Source organism: Paracoccidioides brasiliensis, assembly GCF_000150735.1.
Source record: "Paracoccidioides brasiliensis Pb18 unplaced genomic scaffold supercont2.3, whole genome shotgun sequence".
Lineage (NCBI taxonomy): Eukaryota > Fungi > Ascomycota > Eurotiomycetes > Onygenales > Ajellomycetaceae > Paracoccidioides > Paracoccidioides brasiliensis.
The window spans coordinates 1,680,907-1,706,454 of record NW_011371360.1 but is presented as its reverse complement, the minus strand read 5'-3'; the positions used below and the strand labels follow the sequence as shown (position 1 = coordinate 1,706,454).

Genomic DNA, 25,548 nt, shown 5'->3' with positions numbered 1-25,548 from the left:
TTCATCGAATAATACCTTTTTTCTCTTTCTCCTTTCTTTTCTTCCATTAATTGTTGTGCTATAACGTAATCCGCCACTCAACGAACGCTTCTTACCACTTCTCAACTAGTCTTATGAAGTTCACAAATTTTCAACAACACTTTAATGTATCTAAATAGTATAAAGATCATATATCTAATAGTTTATATTAAAATATATTAACAAATCAAAAATCATAATTGGAGCTTAATAGCCTGACCGGAACATGAGAAATCATGAGGTTGCTGAGGAGGAATGAAAGAAGCTATAAGGAATTGCCGGCAGAAGGCCTTTGAAAGAATTCCCTATCAAATATAAATCAAATTACCGGGTGATGTAGAATTCTTATGGTCAGCTTTCTTATTAGATTCTTCTCTTCATGAGAGTTGTGTAAAACAGATCAATGATATGAGCAGAGTTGTTTACAGTGCTGAGAATCAATCACAGACTCGCTTAGCTTGCTTGGTTACTAATTGAGTGTTCTTCATCAACCTAGGCTTGCTGAGCAGTTAATCTGCAATCAGCAGCCTTCCAGTCTTTGCTTTTTTAACATTGCTTTGCAGCAGCGAACGAAGCTTGGGTCAGTAAGCGTCTTTCTTACACCTTTGTCAAAGCAATTAATCCACTCTTTATAATAAAGTTTTATATTTATAAGAAGAAACTTTTTACAATTGATCTTTTATCAATATAAATAATATTAATAATAAATAATTCTAATTAGTTAGTTAGTTATCTATTATAAATTTTATATAGTAATAAAAATAATTAAATTTTAAAAAAAAATGAATTTTTTTTTTTTAATTTTTAATTTAATATTTAATTTTTATTATGTATAAAGATTTATTAACTACTTTTTATTATAAAATCAATTTTATTAAAATTATATGTATTTTTTAATAGAATCTTATATTTAATAATTGCAGTCTTCAAGATTTTAAATTAAATCTGAATAATTTTATATTCTTACATTTGATTTAATCATAATTAAATATCTGAAGTAATAGATTTGAAGTACTGAACAGTATATTACTAGATGTGATGGAGCTGGCTACTGGCTACGATACTTGGCATCATTGACCGGAAAGGGTAATGGCAACGGCCTAGCAACCACCCCCCCCGCAAGCAACTACCCTGTAAACAAATACCCCACAGAAACTGCCTAGCAACGGCATAGCAACTGCTGGTGGAAAAGGGGTACATAAACAGAGGCTTCCCCGGCCCTCGTTTCGTAGAGCATCTTAGTATTTTTCATTGAAGTAGCTTACCTAGCTGGCAATCAAACTCCTGTTTACCTGCGCCTAGAATTGAAATCGTAACAAATTATATGATATGAGAAGCAAACTCTCCGGATCATTATTTATCCATCCCGACATAGGACTATTCTTTATCCGTACTCATAACTTAAAACCTTCTTCATCTACGCTCTCATCTACGCTCTCATCTTTTCATTCTCTTACTCTTCTCTCTATAACGAATTCGCCTATAAGGAAGTACTAGGGCTGTATTTGATAACTCGCTCATTACACTGTTGATGCTGATTTTCGAGCTTCTGTGCTTCTAATCTTCTTGTAGTAATTAAGTTTTTGAATTAAACTCTAATCTCTCTAATTCTGTTAGGCTACTTTGAAGCTCAACCTTTATATAGTGAATTTCTCTATAAAATGAATTGGGTAGACTTTCAAGATTAAATTAGTATAACAAAGTTTCCCTGTAGTGTGAAAGTTGTAATATATTTAATTATCCAGCGAGGCGTTGTTTTTGTTTAGGGATTCGTGCTTCACAGACCTTGTTTAGGCCCAGCTTTTTACGTTCAGTCTGAATCCCGGGAGGAGGTGTGCTTCCACCGGGCGCAGGTTAGGGAGCGGCGGTGAGCAGCGGTTCAACTCCCCCTTGGGCATGCTAGCTCAGTTGCTCACCCTTTTGCTTGGCGGAGTGGCCTGACTAGTCGTCTACGGGTCAAGCATTAGACACAGCGACCCCTTGAGAATAGGAAGTCAGTGACTCATCTTTGACCCCAGTGACTATCGCCAAGTTAGTTCAAAGTATAAAAATGACTGTAAATAGCAATATATACAAACTTTAATTTTACGTCAGTAGTATGAAGATTTATTAAAAAAAGATGTTAACTTACTTAGTTTTGTAACATATTTACTTTTTTCACACTCTATTTTTAATATACTATTATAAGTAAAGAAGAATTCAACATGTATATTCTGTAATAATAGAAGTTAGACGGGTTTAATTTTTTTAAAAACATACTTATTAATAAGACTTGATAGTATTATTTACTTGTAAAAGATATTTCTTTACTTCTCTATCAGTAGAATCACTACTCCGTGAAGTATAAAGTTCAATAAAGCTATTGATACTTGGAAATTCATGGTTTCAGAGCCAGAAGGACTAAGATTTGAGATATTTATAGCTAATTTATACAAGTTTTATAAGCAGAATAGAAAGATTTTGAAGAGAGTTAACTAATATACTAGATTGTTTTACAGCTTTTTAAAGTAAAAAATATGATCACAAAGTTATAGATTATAACCATAATTAAAAAGCTTTTAAATATACATTTCTTTAATAAAATGAACTGAAACAGGTAAAGTAGATCTTGTACTTTGTTGTAGATTATAGATGATAAATATATACAATAAATTTAAATATAATTATAAAAGATGAAAATCTTACTATAGAATATAGGTTTTAAACTCGAAGAAGATTTAAGATATATCTATGATATTCGAGACTTCAACATTGTAGTATTACCAAACAATAAAGATTGATAAAGTGAAAACCTACGTAAATTCAGAGTTGTATTATAAAAGAAAAATAGCATTTAATCATTTAACTGTTTAGAGCATAGAAAGTTGCATGTAGATTCCTACAAAGAGAGGAAGAAAGAAACACTTGCAGGTTACCTGCAGGCCAGGGCATCTTCGATTATATGCAGCTGTAGGTCATGATTGTAATCGGTTTAAGGCTTTGAAGCCCATCAAGCGGCATGCCGTAAAGAAGAAGCATTACGGGCCATTGGGATCACATGAATGTACTTCTCTTCAACCAATCAGAGTGTGATAATGCATTTGAAGCAGACCAATAAGAACACAGATTTTCAATTATACTCAAGGAGAGGAAACTCTCTGGCAGGGGGGTAATATTACATACATTTACTTCACTCGCTTCGCTCACTTCGCAAATCAGGTTTAGATGATGTATGCGCAGAAATGGGTCAGGTGAGGAGGCTCAAAAGGGGGAGCTGTGGTTGCGTCAACCATTTACCTCTTCTCTCCTGGCTCACACTCGCTCAAACCACGGCATCCCCATCTCTATTTTCATCCTGCTAGGCTTGCTACTGCTTTCTTCGATAAGCACTGTCTTTCAGCATAAGCACACCCCCCTACTTTCATTCATCTCACCCAGAATGAAGCCCCTCGTTATTCTCTGGTTTCTCACTCTGGCCGTCTGGGCAGTGCCCCACACTGCACTAAGGGGACAACAGGACCCCGAATCCATCACATTTAACGTCAGCTCCGTCAGCCAATACGACTACGGGGCCAACCCCATTGAAGGATGCTGGGATGCTCTCAATTGCACTCTAATGCAGATCGAAGCAATGTCCATCTCCAGCCGTCTCGAGTACCTCAAGTATATGAGCACCTGGCGTTTGGATGCATTGCAGTCCACGAACCAGTTCCACGCTCTCGAGGGGGTGATGAGCTTCTTTATGCGGAAGGATATTGCTGGCACGGGCACATGGCTTTCTATTGTTCATGCTGCTACGATTGAAGGGTTGCAGAGGGGCGCGGCTATGTCGCTGGGTCTATCTGATAATACTGGAGGGAATCCGGCTAGTGTGAAATGGGCTGATTATTTCCATCTGCGGATGTCGGGGAGGCTTACAGAACGTGTCGTAAGGACTATTCCTCTTCTTCTCTCTGCTTACATCTTGTCTTATCTTTGGCTTCCGTGTGCATGATAAGGATTTATATTTTTACGGGGAAGAGAAGGAAGATTGGCACTGGCTAACTGACTCGTTCTCCGAGAGGCTCTCTACGCTATGTAGACCCACGACATTGCTTGGGCCACTGCGGAACAAACTGCAGTTGATTATGGTATCCGTCGTGCCGACTCGGCTATCAATGTCGAAAAGCCCTCCAGTCGCATCCTGCGCTGGATACAGTTCACTCGTATCTATAGAACATCCATGCAGTACCGCCGTACTATCCTGTGGCTTGTGAGGATGTATGTTTTCCCGTCTTCCCCTATATATCACGATTGATGTTTCTATTCTACACTTTAATTCCTGTGTTTGCCTCCCTGGTCTGGGCAAGGGAGAATAAATGCAGTTGTTTTCAAAGAAATAATAAAAGAGCGTGCTGATCGAAATATCTAATATCCTCATCTCAAAACTACAGGGCATTCACATTCACCAGCCCTTCTGTGCCTATGGCAACTGAAGCCTTTCTAGACTGGCTCACTGATGTGACAGACGCCTCGTCAACTGGCTTCCTGGCCGATGTTGCATGGACCATCTCCGCTCTGGGGCTATCTCAAAACGGAGAGGATCCTATTGCGGACTCTGAGGCACTCATGAAAATTGCGACGGAGTTCTGGGAGGTTTTCCAACTGAGGAATAATGGCGGTGAGAGGAACGTAGGGAAGGCATCCGACGACCGACATTCTTTTGCTCCCCTTGTGTTGTAAAAGTAATGTGTAAGCATGTGCAACAGTATGAGAATGGTCATGGAGTAAATGGTAGGTAGAAACGAAATTGAGGGAGATTTTCGATGGAACTGTCTTTTATATAATACATCGAGTTTTACTGTGTGGTTGACGACCGTGGGTGATATACGTGGCGGAGTATGAGTACACCTTATGGAAGCCCCTTATTTTAGAGGGTTAAATTATTCTCTTATATGGATATTTTAAACATAAGTGCTTTTCAAAGAATGCAAACATGGAAAGTGATATAACTTTGTATGATACTGTGGCACTTTACCTTATGTTATTTCATAATATCCATTGAAAACTCTGGCCAGAAGGTTTCTCTAAGCACCTAAGATAGCAGTTTGTATGATTTGTTCTTATGGGATTTAATTCAGGGGCAGCCCTGGGCAGGGTACAATAAATACGGGATGATGGAGTTTGGAGCAAGGATTACAGACAGTAAAACTAAGCTTTGCCAAGACACCGCCCCCTGACGATCTTTGATGCAACGCATCAGTTTTTGCCAATTGGAGATAAAATCGTGGATGGCCGCAGTAACAGAACAGAATAAGTCGCAGATAATATTTCCATATCATCCAGAAACAATTGAAACCCTTTATAAGGCAATTAGCAATTGCAAGGGTAATATAATTGTTGCTCTGACGCGTGGGAAAAAGAATTCATATGATACAGGCCAAATTCCCCCCCCCTTCTATGTACGGGATCAAGCGGAAAGCACTCCGCACGCGAATACATAGTGACCGCATTTTAAAGGAGTTTGCAGGTCAAGGAATAAAGTATAATTCTTGAACTAATGTACACTTTTGCATTGAATGTTATGCAAGCATGCCCTTTTTCCCCAAATTCATCCACTCGTCATTATCCAACTCATATCAAAAGACTCTATCCGCACACAACCTCAATAATTGCCCTCATTTGCCGGTCTGGGCTTCTTGCGCTTATCAGCAACGATCCGTGACTACAAAAGAAAATGGACTGGTGAGTTCAAAACTTCAAGACCACTAAAAAAAAAAAAAGAAAAGAAAAGAAAAAAAATCACAGCCAAAAGGCAGCATCATGGCACGGATGTTCAATCTCCAGACGCACGCACCGACACTCGCACACTACGACTTCCGTGTGGATCCCTCCGGCCAATAATCTCTGACCCATGGCTCTGGCCCTCAATCGTGTCTTCCTCGGGGACCAGTATATAGGGCTCGTCGTCCTCAGCGTGAGCCGCGGTAGCAGCCGCGATCTCCTCGTTTAATTCGGCGATAGACTGCACCTCTGCGCTTAGCGATTGCATTCCGGGTGCCGTGCCCAACATGCGGCCCTGAAGACATGGTGAAAATGTTGGATAAATCTCTTTTCAAATTCATTCAGAGTGGGAGGGTTGGATAGTGTAACTGAACCTCCAATGATCGCAATTCCTTGGCATCCTGCCTGGTAATAGTATCAGGTGACTTTGCGAGGATTTCCTCGACCTTATTGTCAAAATTCCGTTGCTTCGAGTGGTCACTCTGTACGAAGGCTGTCCGGAGGTTGATTGAACGATGTTTAGTATAAGAACGTTGAGCTTCCAATTGTTACGCTGTTCATCCCACTTGAAGAGCCATTTACTGACAAATTGGACCCTGTTTGATAGGATCTCCACTTCTAAATTCAGTCTCAAGTTGCGAGATGTCAGATGCCTCGCCGATAGAAGCATGTCTTTCGCCAGCCTCCGCCATTTTGATTTCTTCTGGAGTTGGAATTTCTCCTGACATGTTCCAGGGGCGTCTTGTGCCAATGTGTATTATAAAAACAGATATTAAGTAGATTTGATATTGAGTAGGCCATATCACAGGATGGAATTATGCACAAGGCAAATAGGGATAACGATTTTGTTCGAATTATATTGCAAGTGGCGGGTGGGAATGACGTTTTTGTGACGCTGGTGCGAGTATGAAAGGTCTCCCACCAATTGAGGCTTCGAATGGTTTCCCAGTCAACAGGAATCAAGCTTTGTGCCATTTGGGGTTAAGTTCCCATAGACGTGGTAAAATTAATGTTCAGGCGTTCCGATTCGACCAAATCCAATGCGGACTTATTACGACAACATCAGCGAAAGCATTCCGTAGTCAGAAGTGAATATAAGCATCTTTTTTTTTTTTTTTGTCAGGCGGGCTGATCTCGATATGGGGCTCCGTGACACACCCGAGATCCACCCTGGCAGATCCCTCAGGCCAAGGTTAAGTGCTCTGAAAGCCGGTCGCATTGATCAAGGCAGGTAGTTAGCGCTAGCATGCGCCCAGAGAGCCGGGGATTGTCGCAAGTTTCAAGGTTTGCTTTGAAACCGATGCGACAAGAATAATAAACAAAACAAGAAAAAATGGCGCCAATTCTTCCTCAGAACAAGCTGCGACACCACATCTAGGAAAATCAAAGCGGCCATGTCTTGAATCTTCTACATATAACCAAATGATAAGAAGCGAATAAGGAGAAGAAGCAGTCCGTCGTCCCACCCCACTCGAAAATGTTGGACGCACTCGTATCCATACCGATGATATCCTTTCTCCTCGTCCCCGCCCTATCCTCCTACACAACGAGCCTGAACCTTATCTTCTTCTACGTAACATGGGTTACTCTGGTCCTGTCGCTTCCCCCATTAAGAGTTGAATTGGTAGCAACAGCCGCTGTCCGCGTCCTGCTCTATTTGATTCCATCCTTTATACTTTTTCTCTTCGATGTGCTGTTACCTTCTGCTGCGGTCGTGATAAAGAAGCGGGGTGCCGCGGGTCTACCGGCCGGAAAGAAAGGGAAGAGGGGTGGAAGGCGGGAAGCGAAAGTTGCGGCTTGGGCCATCTTTAATCTGGCATGGAGCATTGCGGTGCAAGGGTTGGTGGAAGTTGTGTTGACCAAGGTGCTGAGGATAAAGAGTGCGGTGAAGATCGTGGCGAGTTTGCCGATGCCGTGGGATATTGTGAAGGATTTGGTGATGGGGTTTGTGGGGCGGGAAGTATGTTTTCAGAATTTTCTCGTGTCTCGTAGCTGGCTGGTGTGAATGTCGCGGGAAGAAAAAAGGTTACAATTGAATCTAATAGAACTCTTCTCGCCAATACACATAATGCGCAGATACTCCAATACATCATCCACAGATACATCCTCCACTCATCTACGTCCTACGTCGCAAAGCGCCATGACGCATGGTATCACTCGCTCAGAGCCCCTTACCCCCTAACAGCACACTACGACCACCCGCTCGCGTACTTCTTCTCCCGATTCCTGCCCACATTCCTCCCCGCCGCTACCCTCCGCTTACACCTCCTCACATATCTCTTATATATCGCCTTCATCTCCCTCGAAGAGACATTTTCCCACTCCGGTTACAGCACCATGCCGATAAATCTTTTCATTGGTGGTATGGCACGCAGGGCGGATTTGCACATCATGAGTAAAGGTTGTGGGAATTATGGAGCATGGGGAGTCCTGGACTGGATATGCGGTACAACAGTGGACGGTGATGAGGACGAGGAAGATGATGAACATGAAATCGATATTCAAGAGGTTCTGGGTGCAGTTGCTGAGGACCCGAAAAAGAAGGCCAGGGGACTGAAGAGTCGGGGTCGACGGAAGCATTCATGATTCAGCCTTCCCTGCGGTGAGTGTATTATGTATTGTGTATATGCTGGATGTATCAATCGCATTTCGTCGTGTCCTGTTTGGGCGAAGATTTTGTGATTTATGTAAATCTTTTGTGCAATTCGGGATTGAATGTATGTTCTTTTGGATATGGGCATATATATTTGGCGTTTAGCAGAATGTTTGGCAGGGACTCTATCAATTCGAAAGGCCTATACTGCTGCGGGGTTTGGACCATCAGGATTATGGAAAGCGGAAACCTATGAAATCTGGATAAGTTATGGAACATGACAAGGACACATTGAACAAAATTCAAACCTCCATGGGAACACCATGGAACTAGAACAAAAAATATTGTATTGTATGCGGCGGGTTTTAAAACACGCCCTGCGGAAAGGGTGGAGAATTTAGAAGGGTTTTCGATGAAATTATCAGTCGAGGGGGAAAATCGGCCAATCCATGTACATTATTTCATTGAAAAAAAACCTTTGGAAGTGTTTTGTATATTATAATGTTTTTTTTCCATATATTTCCGAAAAGCAATTTTCTCCCGTTGGACCCGCGCAAGAAACAAAACAATTGAAAATAAGGAAAAAACATCCCGATTCTTTCTATGCCATCACCGTAGACAACCCGCCGGTTTTACCACTTCATTTCATGAGGCTTGTCACCTTTCCGGAGGCTGAAGCTGGTGGAGAGGTAGCTGGCGAGAAACTGCTCCTTCTTAATGGTGGCCAACAATGGCCGATCTATGGCCTTTTGGTCGTTGGCACGGGCGCTGACGACCTTCTTCTTCTGTTTCGAGTTATGCAATATATCAGTAACCCATTTCCACACATGCGCACAATACATATTCACATCCGCCAAAACTGAATAGCTTGTTGCCGTGATCGTCGAAAAAAATAATAAAAAATAAATAATAAATAATAAAAAAAAAAAAGAGGGGAACGTACCTCTGGCTTCTCTCCTTGTTTGAAGAAAGCTTCCTCTCCCTTCTTCTCGGCCTTCTTCTCACGAGTAAAGTACTCGGATTCCGAGGCTTTCTCCAGAACCTTGTCGTCAATTCCCGTGAGGTCCACCTTCGAGCTGGTGGCAATGACGTATCTGGCGTTTACTCTCCGGAGAGGGACGCCATTGAGTTTGAAAGGACCGGTAACGAGGAGAACGCCTTGGGGGAGGTGCTTAAGGAGCACAACACGCTTGCCTCGGAAGCGACCGGCGAGGAGGATGAGGATGGTGCCCGGTTGAAGACTGGCCCGGGGCTTCGCTGGGTGGATAGTCTTGCGGACCTGTTTGATATCATTGTTAGTGATATCTCCAGTGCAATTCTGTCTTTTTGGAAATTTTCAATGTGCGCGATTCGGGAACTTGGAACTTTGTGTGTGCGTGTCTGCGTATATCATCTCGATAGGGACCCGTCGGTAATATAGATGTAGATGTGTATAGAAACGTCAAAACGAAACAGCACTCCTCCAACTCCCGCAATTCCCCCACAACACACACAACGTTCCCCTGACAGAAGCATGTCTTCGATTGAATACTGACTTTCTTTGGCTGTGGCTCATCCTCAGTGGGATACCACTTTGAAGCCTTTTGGCTGGGGATGGTCCTCTCGCCCTTTCCAAACTTCTTCGTCTGGCCAACAGACTTTGAGTCCAAAGTCGCCGACATATTGGCTATTGTGACGAAGATGTGGAAAAGAAGAAAGCAGGAGTGCGAGGTCCAAGTTGTCAGCGGAGGGAGGTGGGTGGGTGTGGTTTGTCGTTGGTGGTCGTCGTCTGGCTTGAAGCCGTGAGCAACAACCGCTCTTCGTTTGTCGGTTGGTTTGTGGGAATCCCTTGCCCTACCCTTTAGCCGAACGCGCTAGTGCGAATCCGGCGCTGCAACCACCTGACCTGGAACCTTGTTCCCTTCCAATGTCAACATCAAACATCAACATAGAAAACAACGCTGCCCTATGGCAACCGACCCACGGGCTCTGCCGGTGTAGCAATACGCAACCCATTTTGCCTCATTTGTAAGATAGCTACTAGATAGGTAGTCGCCTACGGGCGTAGCTCTACCCGCCCTATAGTTCGACGCGGACTCTACTAGATCACGTGCCCTTAAGGCACGTGGACTAACCAGGCGTTAAATAAAAACACACACACATAGAAAACAACGTCACCGGCAACTTGAAGCCCCATCAATGTATCTCATAAATCGTATCTGATCTCCCCTTATACATGGTGATACTGTTTCGCAAATAGCTCCTGGACCTTTCCTCCCCCCCAACTCCCTCACCTAATTCCCGTGTCCTCCGCTCTTGGATTATCCCCCAAAAGTTCCTTCCACCACCGCAGCCATGCCCATAGCACCCATCATCACCTTCAAAGCAGGCATTTGCGATCTTGACGTAAGTCATTTTTAGTTTTACTATTCTAATTACCCCAATAGGTTCCTAGATTTTAGAGGTTCAGGGCGGGAGCCAAACACACTACTCCCCCCAAGTCACGATCTAACGGACTCTCCCCCCACCATACAGACCTCAGTTACTCCACCCAGAGTAAAACCAAAGCCAATTCCAGGCTACATTTACCTTTATACAGAAGATGATCTGGTACACTTTTGTTGGCGTCCACGCTCTGCTTCGCTCGACGAACCGGAGCTAGACTTAGTCATGGTCCCATCCGACGGCACTTTTATCCCGTACAAACCCACAAACGCAGAAATCCACTCCAACTCAAACAGACCCACCAACGGAAGAGTATTTGTCTTGAAATTCTCCTCAAGCTCGCAAAGACATCTATTCTGGCTGCAGTCGGCAAACCAACATCGGAACGGGAACCCGGCTTGGTTCAGCACAAGAGACCTAGAGCTAGGACGAATCGTAAATACGTTACTACAGGGTGAGGAAATCGATGTTCAGGGTGCCATCGCTAACCTCCCAAGGAACAATAATGGCGGCGGAGGTGATGGCGACGAGACAATGGAGGATGTCGAAGGGACAGACCACAGTACAACTCACCGAAGAGGCGGTAGCGGTGGCGCAGGACCAGATGCTACGGGCGGAGATATTCGGGAGGAAGGACAGGAGTCGAGGGAAGGTGGAGCGGACGGTGGAAGAGCGTAGGTGCAACTCTCTACATCTGTCATTGGAAACTCTACAACGGAGAAGAAAGAAAAAAAAAAAAAAAAGACAAGGATGGGAAACAAATGAGGAGTGATTCCTGTCTTGCACAATGCGATCCTACCATTTAAATAAAATTACACGCCAATTTCAGTGTTTTTTTTTGAGCATCAATTAAAATCACTACCCCATTTTTATTTACTTCCTTCCCTAGCTTCCTGTTTGGTACATGTTATTATTGGGCGCTGACGGCCATAAAAAGCGCACATGCCTCCTCAGATCCATCCTCAGTTGTCCAGAATCTCATCAGATCCCTCCAACATGGAAACCAAGGGTCTAGCTCAGAAGCAGCCGTAGATCCATTCACAACACTTGCAGATTTGCTCACCCCGTCATCAACGCTCCCCCTCATTGAGTCAGCGGACTTGCAAACAATCGACCACCTTCTCAACTTCCTCCCCACCTCCTTACTATTCCTTGCGCAAGACATCGATGAAATACTCAATGATGCCGAGACAGACTCCGAAGCCGCCAAAACCGCATTGCAAGTTCTAACTCTGGAACAAAAACGAGATATACTCAGGAGAGTTCTCCGATCCCCGCAATTTATGCAGAGTCTCGGCAGTCTTACGGTTGCACTGCGTGACGGCGGACTGCCTAGCATCAGCGATGCGCTAAATATCAAAGTGGAAAATGGCGGGTTTTTGCGGCATGGTGGCGTTCCTCTGGGAGGAGGCGATGCTGTTCGTGCGTTTTTGGATGGAGTCAGGAGGCATGTTGAAGAAATGGAGAATGGAGAAGACAAGATGGAGACAGATTAGACACATTAGATATGGAGACTACATCATCTCACAGCAGAATGCAGGAGCAATAGTGGAGTAGGAAAAGACATAATCATGGCAACGAAACGTTCCCTCCTGCACAAGGAGCTGAGAAGAGGATCTACTGGGTAATTAGCGTCCGATCAGGTTGAGATACCTCGTAACATTTGCTTCAGGCCCACTGCCCCTGGATAGAATATTTTAGGACAAATATTGTTTTTGCCTCAAACCCTAGTTTCCTGCGGACCAATGCCTGCGACATTTCATGGCAAAAACGTATCCCGAGCCGAGCATTCCAGTGGTTGTTGGATCACCAGAACAGCGGATGATACGGCAAGTTCCAATCTTTAACAGACCTTCGTTATCCCCGTCAGTTGCCTCCGCTTTCTTCTCGACACACCCCCGAGCATCCAAAGTCATCAATCAAAACATTAACTGCCTTCGCATCACTGGCCTTCCCAACTTCCATCGCAGAGATGTCTTGCATCGGCACGGCCTAGTGCATACCCCCCGGGAGAAGGAAAAATCATTTGTATTTTAAATTAAAATTCATACATAATAGGAGAATTCGCCCACAGTATTTTAATCTTTACATATTTTGAGCGGGAACCTACAGGCGGAATATAGTCATCCATAATATCTAAACTACAGATGAAGATTTTAGGGTTTACTTTCTAGAAGATGGCTAATTGTGATTTTCCCGTGAAAAATGGCCGTTTTTAATTTCCCATCTCACTCCAGACCTACAGAGGAACTTTCTCAAATTTATCTACAGGAAAGGTGCATATCCGGGCAGGAAAAAGGGGTTTTTGTAAAACGTTTCGCTTGATATCGCGCTCTGCCTGACCCCGCGCGTCATGTGATCTCGAAAGTTTACGCCCTTCTACAATCAAGCATTCTCCTCACCCCAACAAAGTATGTGTGTTCTCCAGAGCAAGTACTCTGTTCTCTAAGCGCTTCTAGCAATTACCGTAGACTTCAAGCTGTCCCTAGCTCAAGCAGATTATTTGATCAGCTGTGGCTGGATTCTCATAGAATCTGTCACACACTGCGGACTGGCAGAACCTAACTACCCTTTCAGCTACCACAATGGAGAGCCGCGTGCAAGAACTACTGGCTGAACTCGAGAAAGAGAGACGACTACGAGAAGAAGAGAGAACATTGCGGGAAATCGCTGAAACACAGTCAGAAAAGAAAAAACAACTCCGCCAGGAGGAGCAGTGATGACGATGTGAAGAAGCAGAAGCAAATTCAGAGCCAACAACATAGCCACAATTCCTTCACACCTGTCATGAGCTTTTTGCTCGCAATCCGCATTGTGACAGACCCTACAAGAACAACCCAGGGTGCTGTAACAAAGCCAGCTAATCAGAGGGTTCCTTCACACATCACATTATGGGACTCCTTCATTGACAAGCAGATGATGGTGTGGGAGAGACTCAATGATAATCCATCATTTTTGACTGAAAAACTGTTTCCATCAAAACATCAGCTTGAGTATGTCCACCAGCTCATCACCCTGATCACCTCAGAATGGGATCTCTGATACTATGAATGAGACACTGTGGGAAATCAGATTTACATCATAGTCAACTGAATCATGGAAAATGAGGTTCTCAGGAAGGCACTTGGGCTGCAAGGTTCTGTCATCTTTGAAAGCCATACAAATCTGGGGCATCTGCAGGAGAATCCACTGAGTGAAGGGGTTAGGCAAATGTCCATTAACTCTGCAACAGAAACCAGATCATCAGCCAAAGGAAAAGGCAATAGTCAGAAGAGAAAGAAGGAGCCTAATTTAGCTACAAGAGGGGCAGGCAGATCAATTCTGTATCTACTGACAGAAGGATGATGAACACATCCCTGCAATCACAATTGAATATAAGGCACCTCACAAACTCATGCAGGCTGACATGGCCACAGGACTGGCCAAAGAGATCCATCCCGCCCAGGATGTTATTGGTCAGGACTCTGATGATGTTGAATTCTGCTGTAGACAGCTTGTTGCCACAGTTACAACTCAGCTCTTCTCTTACATGGTCCAAAAAGGGGTGTGTTATGGCTACATATGCACTGGAGAAGCCTTCATCTTTGTTTACATCCCAGATGATTCATCTTCAGTTCAGTGTGCGCTTTGCAGACCAGAACTGGATGTCAAGACAATTGGTGAGGATGAGCTACAGTTGACAGTCACTGCACAGGTTCTGGCAGTCACAAATCAGAGCATTGACCTCCCCAGCAGTATCCCAGGAGTGGCGTGATGCTGCTGTGAGGCTTGACATTTGGCCAGTGGAGTATTCTGAAATACTGGAGCAGACTCCACCCACTGCTCGCCCAAAACATGCGTCCCCCCTGTACCATGGCAGACGACCCCATAACCTTTCTCCCTTCAGGATGATGCTGTGATATGGATGCCGGCCCTCTGAAGACAAACACCAATTGGTGAGCTCCCACTCACCATCTCCTCCCCCATCTCCTCTTACCCCATCGCAATCAGGCATTCGTGGTCGAACACAAAGGGGAGGGTCCGGATCAGCTGCAAAGTCGCGAGGCACGCCATGATGTGGGGAAGTCAGTAGCACCCAGCGGACGTCCAATGTCATTGAAACACCAGCCATCAAGACCCACCCATACTGCTCCCAGCAATGTCTCCTTGCGCTCAGAGATGGTAGCCCTCTTGATCCATTGTGCCCCAACTACCAGGATCATCAGAAGGGCCGGATCCAGATACATGGCTTCTGTGCTGGTATCCGGAAGCAGCTTGCCATGGATCGTGGCCCGGACACTGACTGCCGTCCTCTCTACAAGGCAGGAAGTTGTGGGGCACTGTTCAAAGTCCGGTTCTCATCGCATGGATACACTGTGGTCGCTAAGGGTGTGGAATACAAGCATGTGCATAAGCTCAAACATGAAAAGCAGATCTATGATGAGCTCCGAGATCTCCAGGGTGAATGTATTCCAGTTTGTCTGGGTGTCATCCAACTGGCATTGAAGTATCCCTATTACCATGATGGCGGAATCTACACCCACATGTTATTTTTGAGCTGGTTTGAGCTGGGCGGGAGAAGCAATCCAAAAAGCTAGCACACTCAGCCATACCACAGGTGTGTCCTCCATGGTACACTGTGCCCTCCAAGCCATTCACTCAAAAGGAGTTCTCCATGGCGACGCGGAGCCGCGAAATATACTTTGGAACCCAACCTGCCAACGTGCGATGTTAGTTGATATTGAACGAGCGACTATACGGAGTGCTCTGTCAGATGTGTCTGCTAACTCAGCAAGAGAGAAGAGGAGACTGATGAAGACTTGTTTCAGCAAAGAGCTCCAACAAATCACGAGCGTGTTTGAGGACAATGTCGCATAGCATGGGACACTTCTAGTTCCAGTAATACCCCCTTGGTACATTGCGGGCCCATCTGGTTGCTCATTTGTGGCCCATTTTTTTAACAAGTTTTCGGGTTGATTGTTCGTTTATTATCTCTTTCATGGACGGTTCTCCACCTTCCTCTTAGTTCTGGATAGTATAATTGAGATTCTCTACATTCATAACAGAGCTCTGCCATGATTTCTGGGTCGTGGGCTGCATTCTTAGTTGCGGATGAGGCCCAATCTGCAAGTTGGCATCCCGGTGACACATACCCATATATTAAGGACGGGCGCCACCTATATTTAGCTCTCCCCCAGCCAATATATAGAACTTGACTCAGTTTCGCCGCGATGAGCCAAAACAACAGCAACATTGCTATCACCAAGGCTCCTCTTCGCTCTAAAAAGAAGAGAGCCCGCGCAATCTCCTCTGCTCCGCTAAAACCCCCGGACGACCCCCCCCAGCCCCAAAACACCATGTCCCAGGACGCGTCGGACACTACAACAGCCACCACAGCTCAACTACATCAAATCAATATCGACTTCAATCCCCGCCCGGCCCTCTCACCAGGAGGAGAATCCATCGAGAATGTGACCGACTGCACTCAAGCAGTCCCGCTAACCGCGAAGAACTCCTCTTCCACAGCGAATTATAAGCTCAATGCTCTGCTGAGTCATGCCAACAACTCCTCCTCTGCAGAGCTAGCTGCAGTGCTTGAGCTATGCAATAAGCTATCTGCGGTACTGGACCCGATACTCTGCACTTATGAGAACTCTCTACCACGCCAGACTGCCGTACTAAGGCAAGCCATGGGACACGGCATAGCCAAAGCCATTAAAGGCCTCACCGCCGAATCAAAGCCTACGTTGACGTATGCTACCGCCGCGACAGCTAAGGCAATCCCCTCAAACAATCCCCCCCAGGCCGTTCCAGCAACGGGACAACCTCACAAGAAGCAGGTACAGCGGGCCAACCGCCCCCTGCACCAAGGACAGGAAGACAAACGAGTCATGATTAGGCTACCTGCAGCACACGCTGCTCGTGACCTAGACCCCCAAGCTATTCGTGAACAAGTACGCGCCATGATCCCTGATCCGACCTGGATCACTGATGTATGGCACTGCCCATCGGGAATCACCGTGGCTGCCCCCTCCCCAGCGAAGGCAGCCTCCATTCTTGAACATGCAGATAAGCTGAAAGCTGCTGTAGGTGACTGTCTTATTGAGCGACAGGAATCCTGGACCACCTTTGTAGTCGGTCCAATCAAGAAGTCGACACACAGCTTCGAAGGACAGAATATCACTCTGATTCCAGTGTCAGAAGAGATGCTTCTTTCTGAGATTCGAGGCGCCGCCCACCAGGCTCCAATCACCCGTTGTCACTGGACAAAGAAGTCCATGGACCCCAATCTGCATGAAGGGTACGCCTGGGTTGGAGTACGAACCTCTGGAGCGCACCTCTTTCCAAACAAACTCCGCCTTTTCAGTCGCCCGGTGATGGTTAACAAAATCAAGAAATCGCCAAAGATCCCAATTTGCACAAGATGTCACGGCTTCCACACAGAAAGAAACTGTGCGTGACCCCTACGTTGCGAGAAGTGCAGCAGTCCCGCACACTCAGGCGGATGTCAAACACCAGCTCGCTGCTGCAACTGCCTTGGCCCCCATCCCACTCTCAGCACTGACTGTCCAGCGAGGCCCAAAATAGTCTCTGGACGTATAGAACACATCTCCCGCCGTCAGCTACACTCAATACGCGAAGCTGGCAGAAGAGCATTCATCTCAGCTCATCAAACTTCAGCGGAGAAGAGCAACCCAGAGCTAAACTCTAGGGACTCCACCTCATCCCCTCTCTCAGCTCCGCTGACACCAGTCACTAGCTCCCAGAGCAACCAGACAGACTCAATGACCTGCTCTCAAACAGGCACCAAGATCACACCAAGTCTGAACCTCCACTAATGAAGAGCAGTCACAGCCCTCCTCACAAATCTACACTCACTGTATATCAAGCCAATGTAGGAAGACAGTCAAGCTCCCACGACATCGCTCTCTCACTAGCAGACGAAAGAGCCTGCGACATTGTGGCCATTCAGGAACCCTGGATAGCTACGGACCTCTCCACCCGCCTCTCCAAAAGCCATCCCTCATACAAACGCTTCACCCCGCTCTCCTCCAACTGGACCAAGAGGCCCAGAGTACTGCTCTATGTCAGAAATGGAAGGGCCCTTGCGCCAACTCAACCTATAGCAGATATCTCAAGGGATGTTGTCTGTGTCTCAGTTAAGATCTCTAACTCCAAAAGGGCTAATATCTACAACATATACAACGCCCCATCTGGCGCCACAGATGCAGGTCAAGGCCTTCAAGACCTCCTCTCTCTTACACACACCACAGAGACCATCCCCTGGATGGCATTAGGAGACTTTAATATTAGACACACAGCATGGGACTCTACAACTGATAGGCATCCTCAAGCAGGAGAGAATCTGTATAACTGGGCAATCTCTCTGGAACTCCAGCTTCTCAACCCGGCTGAATCCCCTACACATAGACAAGGAGGCACACTTGACCTTGTCTTCTGTGCTGCCAACTCAGCTATCTGTCATATTGCTCCTGAACTGCACTGCACCTCAGATCATGAAACTCTTATCACAACAGTTCAATTATCACAGACTCAGACTCAATTGGTTAAGGAGAAGAAGCTTAGCCTCGCGACCTGCGATGCTGATCGCTTCTTGCAACTACTCACTCCCTTCTCCTCACCGGTCTATGAGGACGTGAATGAGGAAGCGGCGGACATCGTGAAATCTCTCCAACTGGCTCTACAAGGCTCCTGCTCTCTCGCCCCAGGACCCAAGAGTCATCATGCCCCATGGTGGACCCCAGCAGTCAAGATAGCCAGAAGAGTATATCATGCAGCACGTAGACACGGCCCTTGTCAATCAGAACAAGTGGCATTCCGGGCGGAAATTAGAAAAGCTAAGAGAGCATGGAATCGCCAGCGAATTGAGGAGGCTTCCTCCTTATCAGATGTCTACAAGATTGTCAAATGGCATAAATACCAACCTCAAGACCCCACTCCTCCTTTACGACATCCCGACGGACACCTAGAACAATCTTGTGCTGGCAAATCTTCTCTACTGCGCGAGACACTTCTGGCCAGACATCTTGACGCGGAAGATATCCCAGAGCATACACCAACAATCCCATGCAGAGAGATACCCTGGATGCCCCTTACAGAGCAGGAAGTCTACAGAGCCACCTGCCAGACACTTAGCACATCTCCTGGCCTGGATGGCATTACAGCCAAGGTTCTTCAAAAGGCATGGCCAGTGATAGGCAATCGAATTGTTCTACTCTTTCAACACTGTATAGATCAAGGAATCCACCCCCAGAGCTTCAAGAAGGCTGAGGTGGTGATTATTCCAAAGTCAGGGAAAAGAGATTACTCTCTACCAAAGTCTTACCGCCCAATCGCACTGCTATCCTGCCTCGGCAAAGGGCTGGAGCGTCTGATAGCTAGACGAATGTCCCATCTCGCTCTCCATCATCACATTCTAGCAGAAGATCAGTGTAGTGCTGTTCAACAGAGGTCTGCAGTAGACCTCACCACTGCACTAGCCTGTGACGTACAAGGGGCATGGGACAAACACCTTCTGGCCGGCATGATCACCCTAGATGTCAAAGGGGCCTTCGACGGAGTCCTTCGAGGCCGGCTTCTAAGACGTCTACAGGAACAGGGCTGGCCGGCAGTTCTGATAAAGTGGGTAGCGTCTTTCCTCGATCAACGACTAGCTTTGATTCGACTAGACGGCGTTCAATCGAAGGTGTTTCAGATTCTCTGTGGCCTTCCACAGGGATCCCCCGTCTCACCAATTCTCTTTCTGCTCTACGTAGAACCCCTCCTCCAGCTTACCAAAGGCCGGTTTGGGTACGCAGACGACATTGCAATCCTGGAGACTGGAAGCTCCCTTGAGCGGGTAGGAAGTCAGCTTCAGAATTCTCTCAACCACACCCTGGAATGGGGTATCGACAATGGAATCTCATTTGACCCAGCCAAGACGGAGCTTCAATACTTTCATAAAAAGATCAAGTACTCGGAGCCCTCCATCTCCTTTAATGAACAGACAATTTCCCCCAATAACTACACCAGATGGCTAGGGGTTTTCTTTGACAGAAAGTTACTCTTCAGAGAACATATTCGCCTTGCGTGCACTCGAGCCAGAATTGTTACAGGACACGTTAAATCACTAAATGGAGCCTCATTCGGAAATCAAACACATTTGCTCAGACAAGCAACTCAAAGCTGTGCCTTCAGCACTCTGTTTTATGGAGCTGAGACCTGGTTCTCGAAGCGAACCTCTCAGGCAGCCATTGGCAAGATTCAGGTAGCCTTCAACAACGCTGCTCGAGCCATTCTACCTGTCTTTGCCACAACGCCTACCCCTGTTCTCCTACGCGAATCAAGCTGGGGCCCAGCCAAAGCCTGGCTAGAAAGAATACATGACCGACTAGCCGTTCGCGTAGCTGCAGCCGACCCGTCACATCCCCTACGCCGAAGATGGTACACCTCACGTTTTAAATGGATTAGACGAAACATTAAAACGACGGCCATCACACCCGGCTCAGGGTCCTTGCCTCCTTGGGACAATCCTGGCATACCAAATAGAGAGCAAAAGGCACTAGAAATTGGGGCTGTGGGACAAGCTGCAGGACCAGCAGCTTTCCAAAACTGGCTTCAGAAAGCTGTATCCCCCCTCGATCTCATCACATATACTGATGGCTCCAAAGACAGCCAAGGAGTTTCAGGCGGAGGCTACTGTCTATACCGAGGAACAAATCAATCTCTGGAGCTTGGTAAGCTGCCTCTGGGCCGCACCGCCGAGGTCTTTGATGCCGAAGTGCTTGCAGCAGTTGCCGGTCTCGAGGCAGCACTACGGAACCCCTTCTCTATGTTCGCACGGCACATTATAGTGGCTCTAGACAATGAAGAGGCTGCAATAAGACTCCACACAGACACGCCCACACGAACATCTTTTCTCGCCTTTGCTAAGTTCAACGAACTCCGCAGGTCCTGGACAAAACAGGGCCCAGGTCCAGCCGGCCCGAGACGGGTCTATGTTCGATGGTGCCCCGGCCACGCTGGGATTCCAGGCAATGATGCCGCAGATGCTGCGGCCAAGTCAGCCTGCACAATGGAATGCACTCGCCGCACTCTGACCCTGGCGCGGGCCAAATCCTATGCTAAAGAACGCTTCAATGCCTCACTGCAACAATACTGGAGCTCCAATAGCACATCACAATACAAGGACCTCAATATCCCAATGCCAAAAGGACCCTCCCCTGAGCTCACTCTCCCCCGAAGGAACCTAGGCCACCTGCTGGCAGCTAGAACAGGCCACGGTGACTTTGCAGCCTATCATCACAGATGGGCACATGACGACGCACTCCTCACCTGCTCTTGCGGCCGAGATAAGACCCCCGAGCACTTCTTCTTTTGCTGGAAAGGCCGGAACATTGAATGAATTAAAACCCCTGAAGCATGCCGAGGACCAAAGGAAGCAATTGACTGGCTTCTCAGCACAGTAAGAGGAGCTACGACCTTCTCTACCTGGTGCACTAATACCCGCTTCTTCATCGACATCCAACGCCGCTACTAGAACCTGTTCAACATCCGACTTCTCCCTCCCCCTCTCTCTTTCCTATGCTCCTTATATACATTTCTCATCACCCCTACACACCACCCTAGAAGCCCTTGGCTTCCTCAGTCCCGTAATCTTCGGCTACTACGCCATTCAGAACCTCCAGGACGGGGGCTACTCTGTACATAGACTCTCAAGAGGGCTTCGGCCGACTAGACATGTCAGGCAGCAGACTAGCTGCTGCGCTGGCACGCCTGATACCCTTAGGGAGGTGCTGTGGCCGCGACGGCAGACTATTCTTAGTCAGCTGATCACGTGCCTCCAGGCGTTAAATAAGTAATAATAATAATAATAATATTTAGCTCTCCCCCAGGTAGTTCTTGATCATTCATCGAAAGCAAACCCTTTTAGGCAAGACGAATTATCACGTGGTGTACACTATTCGGCGTCGAAATTATGCACGTAGCCGCTTTTGGCGCCATATTTTACATGGGGGAATTACAGTATGTGGAATGCTGCCACCCGTGGATTTCTTAGAATATTAATAAACGAGCTAGGGAGTAAGATAAGGAGATCCTTAACGTCAGCGCGCTTACAGAGATGGTGGTGGACAGTGGTGGTGATGGTGATGGCGGTGGAGATGATTATTCTGGAATTGACCTTACATTCGACGAGATCATAGACGCCGACATCATTCCGACCCAGTGTCCAGGCACCCAATGTATCTGCCTTGGAGATGACCAGCTTCCGCTCTCCGGGCGCATCAATTCCTTTCTTTTCACGTCCCGATCAATCTCCGAAGACAACATCCAAAATAGCCACTTCTCGATCCCAACGCTCCTCTGTGGTTGCACTCATCCGACTTAAAGAGGTTCTAGATGGTGTGCAAGACTTTCAGGGGCACGCACTTCAAATTCACATTTGAAGAGTACGTGATCTGAACGTTCCCATCCAGGTCATTATGTATCGTTGTGTATGCTGCCAAGGTCGACTGTTCTACCGCTATATGGCGGCTCTAATCTGCTTAAAGCTTGGAAGATAGAGATCACGTGCTGCAATGCCAGGGAGCAACAAGCTCGGGATTAAGATGAAATATGGCCAAAATTCAATGATACCACTCACTGGTTTTCACACAACAAAGAAATTTGCTCTTTGCTCCTGCGCTGCATATGAGCAGATGTTGTCATATAGGCCAGCCTGAGCTCTTTTGCCTTGTTAACATGCATGCTATTAATTACATGCATGCGCAGTTTTGGCACCAGCGCGCGCCTCATTGATGACCTGGGAACACAATGCAAAGAGGTAGAAGAAATCAAGGAGTGAGCTTCCACATCCTGACAGCCCGTGATTTCTGTTCCTTTTCAATGCTTCTTAACGGCTTATTTAAAGAAGGGTGCAGCCTTATCTTATAGACAATGTTCCGGCCCCTTTCACACATACATACTTTACAGCATATCTCTTTCCTTTCTGCCAGAGCTATCCTCGAGTCTCAGAGGTCTAGAGAGATATCTCTCTCCCTTCCCCCATGATTCTCGCGAGAATGTGGACAAACGTCGAAGCAGATGAAAAACCCGGTCCCAGAGCGCACAGCCAGACCAGGAGCTCACCCTGTGAGGCCACCAGTCGAAAAAGGATCAGAAACGGTACAGCGCATCACGGAAGGGCCTGCAGTTCCAGGCTCAGGCCGGGAACGACGCAATGGCGACACCAGCGCCGTCGGCGGTTGCTGGCGAACCAATAAGCCGTGTGGAAAGGAGAAAACGGCGAGAGGTGGCGCCATCGGGACCCCAGGGGAAGGTTCTGGTTTTGGGGGTGGGGAAGTGAGAAGGGAAAAAGGAAGAAGGAGAAGGTGGAAGAAAGAGGGAGCCGGACGAGGTTTATATAGGTTGTTGATAGCTTTGATCGCCAACTGGCGCGGCGAGGAAGGAGGCCAAACCCGAACGGGCGACGCCAGTCCGGATTGGGAGGGGGCAAGCGGAGCAACGGCCGGATAAATTTACTTTAATTAATTAGTAATAGCTTATTTTCTTTATAGAAAACTTTAATCAACAACTGCGTATTATTATCAAAAAAGATAATAAATTAAAATAAAAATTAAATAAGTAACATTTTATGTTGCTGAGAATATCTGATTTAATAAATTAAATATAAATATTTAATTAATTAAGGTGATAATTTATATAATTATTTTTAAAAATATTTTCTCAGTATTTAAATAACTATGATGCCAAGACTTCTTATACTAACTCCTTGTCCTCATACTGCTTACTAAAGCACTTCATGAGAAATCAGCGCTAGGGTCAGAACTTTAGAACTAGCACTTCATGGAGGAATCAGATTACTGCATCACTATTTTCTCATTTTCATGGAAGATTGAGAGTAAACCTGTGTCACTCATTCATGTATATAAACACTCTGAATCTCTCAAAATTCTTTCTAGAGATTTAATAATTAGTTACCATTCAATTCTATATCTATATTTTATCCATCACTATTTTTCTTTTTCATAGCACTAATAGCATCTACACTTCTACTCTCTCATAATACTAGTTATAGTGCTTTTCACATCTTCTTTTGACACTTAGCTCATTCACATTGAGTGTCTTCATAATAACTATAACAGTCACTAGAAAGTACTTAACATGAAAAAGTAAAAACTGTAGATTTAAATTTTATAAAATGTATTTAAAATTATTTTATATTATTTTATTTTTATCAGATAATATTTAATTAATAACTTTAATATTATATTATTTAAACTAGTTATAAATTAAAAATTATATATTATAAATATTAAAATTAATTATTCTTTAATATTTTTTATAAAGTTAATATATATATTTAATTTTATATTTATAATTTATTATAATTATTAATTATTTATTATTATAAAATAATAATACTTTTATTAAAATATAATATAATTATTATTTTTAAAAGTTATATAATATTATTAAATTTTTATAATATTTATATATTTTTTAATTAAAATATTTAATATTTAATATTTTAACTATTGATTATATAGATTTAAAAAATTATAATATTTTAAAATATAAACTTTTTTTATAAATATTATTATTATTATTATTATTATTATTTATTAATAAAATATAAATAAATTAATTATAATTATTATAATTTTATTATTTATATTTAATATTTATAATAAAATAAATATTATAAAAATACTTATAAAAATAATAATAAATAATTTATAATTATAATTATAATTTTTTATAATTTTTTTTATTTTAATTAAGTAAATTTTTATTTTCAATTATAAAAATTTTAAAAACTTTTAATAATCTTTATAATTATTTTTATTTACATTAAAATAGAAAATGATTCTCTTTTTAAATATAGATTGTAATAAAATTTCTTTTAATATATTGAAAATAAAACAATCTTTATAAAAATAACAGTTTATCTTTTTTTATTCTTTGAAATTGAGCTTATTTAGCATTTAATGCAGTAACTAACTAGTTAACTATTCTTTTGGGTCAAAGTACCAAAAACATGTGCGTGCTGAGCTATATTAATCTCTCGTATTATAGCTTACCTGGTCTATTTATGCTTGATCACGTGTAGTGGGGGGTCGCTCGGGGCAACGGCTAATCCCTGTACGCTCAATGGATAATGTCGTCGAGCAGGTATAGGTTTAGACGAGGAAGTGAGAACCATGGAACTGTAAAGATTCAATATCAAGCAAATTAAGAGACTTTGTTGAGTCTCAACGGCAGTGAATTACAGATAATAACAAGTGTGTCAATCTTTCGCAACCTGTGGACTTGACTGTGAACTGTTCGATGCTGAGGCCTGACACTTTTCAGAAACAGAGTCGAAGCTGGGGGGTTTGTCGAGTTTTAAAGGAATAAGGAGCGAGACACGTCAGCCTCATCTATAACTTACCAGCTTACCGTAATGAGAAGGATTCTATGCCGAGCCAAACGATCAATACTGCCTGTACACGTGCTGTAATTGCTTACCGTACCAGTCAGTACCGTATCTATTACCTGTTCGCAACAAATCGCTCAGCTCCGTATAAAAAACCGTTGCTAAATTACAGTGCTCCAGAGTATCCTGCTACCACCCCCGATGCTCATGATCATTCTCCTGCTCATAGACATCGAATCCAGAAGATTAGCAGAACAACGTTAATGATTCTCCTTATCAGAATCCCATCGTATTGTTATTCTGGAGTCAAAACGACCTCCTGTTCGCCGGAAGGCAGGTCACTCAAGAACCTCATCTCTAATACCACGTTAAT

The 25,548-nt window shown here is 44.7% G+C and overlaps 9 protein-coding genes across 9 annotated transcripts; 7 read left to right on the top strand and 2 right to left on the bottom strand.

Annotated features, from left to right (window-relative positions):
* Positions 1 to 3,436: 3,436 nt before the first annotated feature.
* PADG_02891 (uncharacterized protein) lies at positions 3,437 to 4,719 on the top strand (the record flags this gene model as incomplete). The annotated part of the gene is made up of 3 exons (XM_010759878.1): positions 3,437 to 3,925; positions 4,079 to 4,257; positions 4,431 to 4,719. 3 exons carry the CDS (start codon positions 3,437 to 3,439, stop codon positions 4,717 to 4,719), a joined length of 957 nt encoding a protein of 318 aa, XP_010758180.1.
* A 922-nt stretch (positions 4,720 to 5,641) lies between these two features.
* On the bottom strand, positions 5,642 to 6,488 carry PADG_02890 (uncharacterized protein; the record flags this gene model as incomplete). The annotated part of the gene is made up of 4 exons (XM_010759877.1): positions 5,642 to 5,701; positions 5,834 to 6,055; positions 6,135 to 6,253; positions 6,347 to 6,488. 4 exons carry the CDS (start codon positions 6,486 to 6,488, stop codon positions 5,642 to 5,644), a joined length of 543 nt encoding a protein of 180 aa, XP_010758179.1.
* Positions 6,489 to 7,237: 749 nt separating this feature from the next.
* PADG_02889 (uncharacterized protein) lies at positions 7,238 to 8,346 on the top strand (the record flags this gene model as incomplete). The annotated part of the gene is made up of 2 exons (XM_010760342.1): positions 7,238 to 7,720; positions 7,837 to 8,346. 2 exons carry the CDS (start codon positions 7,238 to 7,240, stop codon positions 8,344 to 8,346), a joined length of 993 nt encoding a protein of 330 aa, XP_010758644.1.
* A 639-nt stretch (positions 8,347 to 8,985) lies between these two features.
* On the bottom strand, positions 8,986 to 10,014 carry PADG_02888 (uncharacterized protein; the record flags this gene model as incomplete). Its single annotated transcript, XM_010760341.1, has 3 exons — positions 8,986 to 9,138; positions 9,297 to 9,632; positions 9,889 to 10,014. The coding sequence occupies 3 exons, from the start codon at positions 10,012 to 10,014 to the stop codon at positions 8,986 to 8,988; spliced, it is 615 nt and encodes a 204-aa protein (XP_010758643.1).
* A 673-nt stretch (positions 10,015 to 10,687) lies between these two features.
* Positions 10,688 to 12,273, top strand: PADG_02887 (uncharacterized protein; the record flags this gene model as incomplete). The annotated part of the gene is made up of 3 exons (XM_010760340.1): positions 10,688 to 10,738; positions 10,868 to 11,451; positions 11,715 to 12,273. The coding sequence occupies 3 exons, from the start codon at positions 10,688 to 10,690 to the stop codon at positions 12,271 to 12,273; spliced, it is 1,194 nt and encodes a 397-aa protein (XP_010758642.1).
* Positions 12,274 to 12,538: 265 nt separating this feature from the next.
* On the top strand, positions 12,539 to 13,819 carry PADG_11508 (uncharacterized protein; the record flags this gene model as incomplete). The annotated part of the gene is made up of 2 exons (XM_010760668.1): positions 12,539 to 12,805; positions 13,355 to 13,819. The coding sequence occupies 2 exons, from the start codon at positions 12,539 to 12,541 to the stop codon at positions 13,817 to 13,819; spliced, it is 732 nt and encodes a 243-aa protein (XP_010758970.1).
* Positions 13,820 to 13,873: 54 nt separating this feature from the next.
* On the top strand, positions 13,874 to 15,354 carry PADG_11507 (uncharacterized protein; the record flags this gene model as incomplete). Its single annotated transcript, XM_010760667.1, has 4 exons — positions 13,874 to 13,978; positions 14,115 to 14,471; positions 14,768 to 14,841; positions 14,934 to 15,354. The coding sequence occupies 4 exons, from the start codon at positions 13,874 to 13,876 to the stop codon at positions 15,352 to 15,354; spliced, it is 957 nt and encodes a 318-aa protein (XP_010758969.1).
* A 6,524-nt stretch (positions 15,355 to 21,878) lies between these two features.
* Positions 21,879 to 22,145, top strand: PADG_11506 (uncharacterized protein; the record flags this gene model as incomplete). The annotated part of the gene is made up of 1 exon (XM_010760666.1): positions 21,879 to 22,145. The coding sequence occupies one exon, from the start codon at positions 21,879 to 21,881 to the stop codon at positions 22,143 to 22,145; it is 267 nt and encodes an 88-aa protein (XP_010758968.1).
* Positions 22,146 to 22,840: 695 nt separating this feature from the next.
* On the top strand, positions 22,841 to 23,272 carry PADG_02885 (uncharacterized protein; the record flags this gene model as incomplete). Its single annotated transcript, XM_010759876.1, has 1 exon — positions 22,841 to 23,272. One exon carries the CDS (start codon positions 22,841 to 22,843, stop codon positions 23,270 to 23,272), a length of 432 nt encoding a protein of 143 aa, XP_010758178.1.
* Positions 23,273 to 25,548: the final 2,276 nt, after the last annotated feature.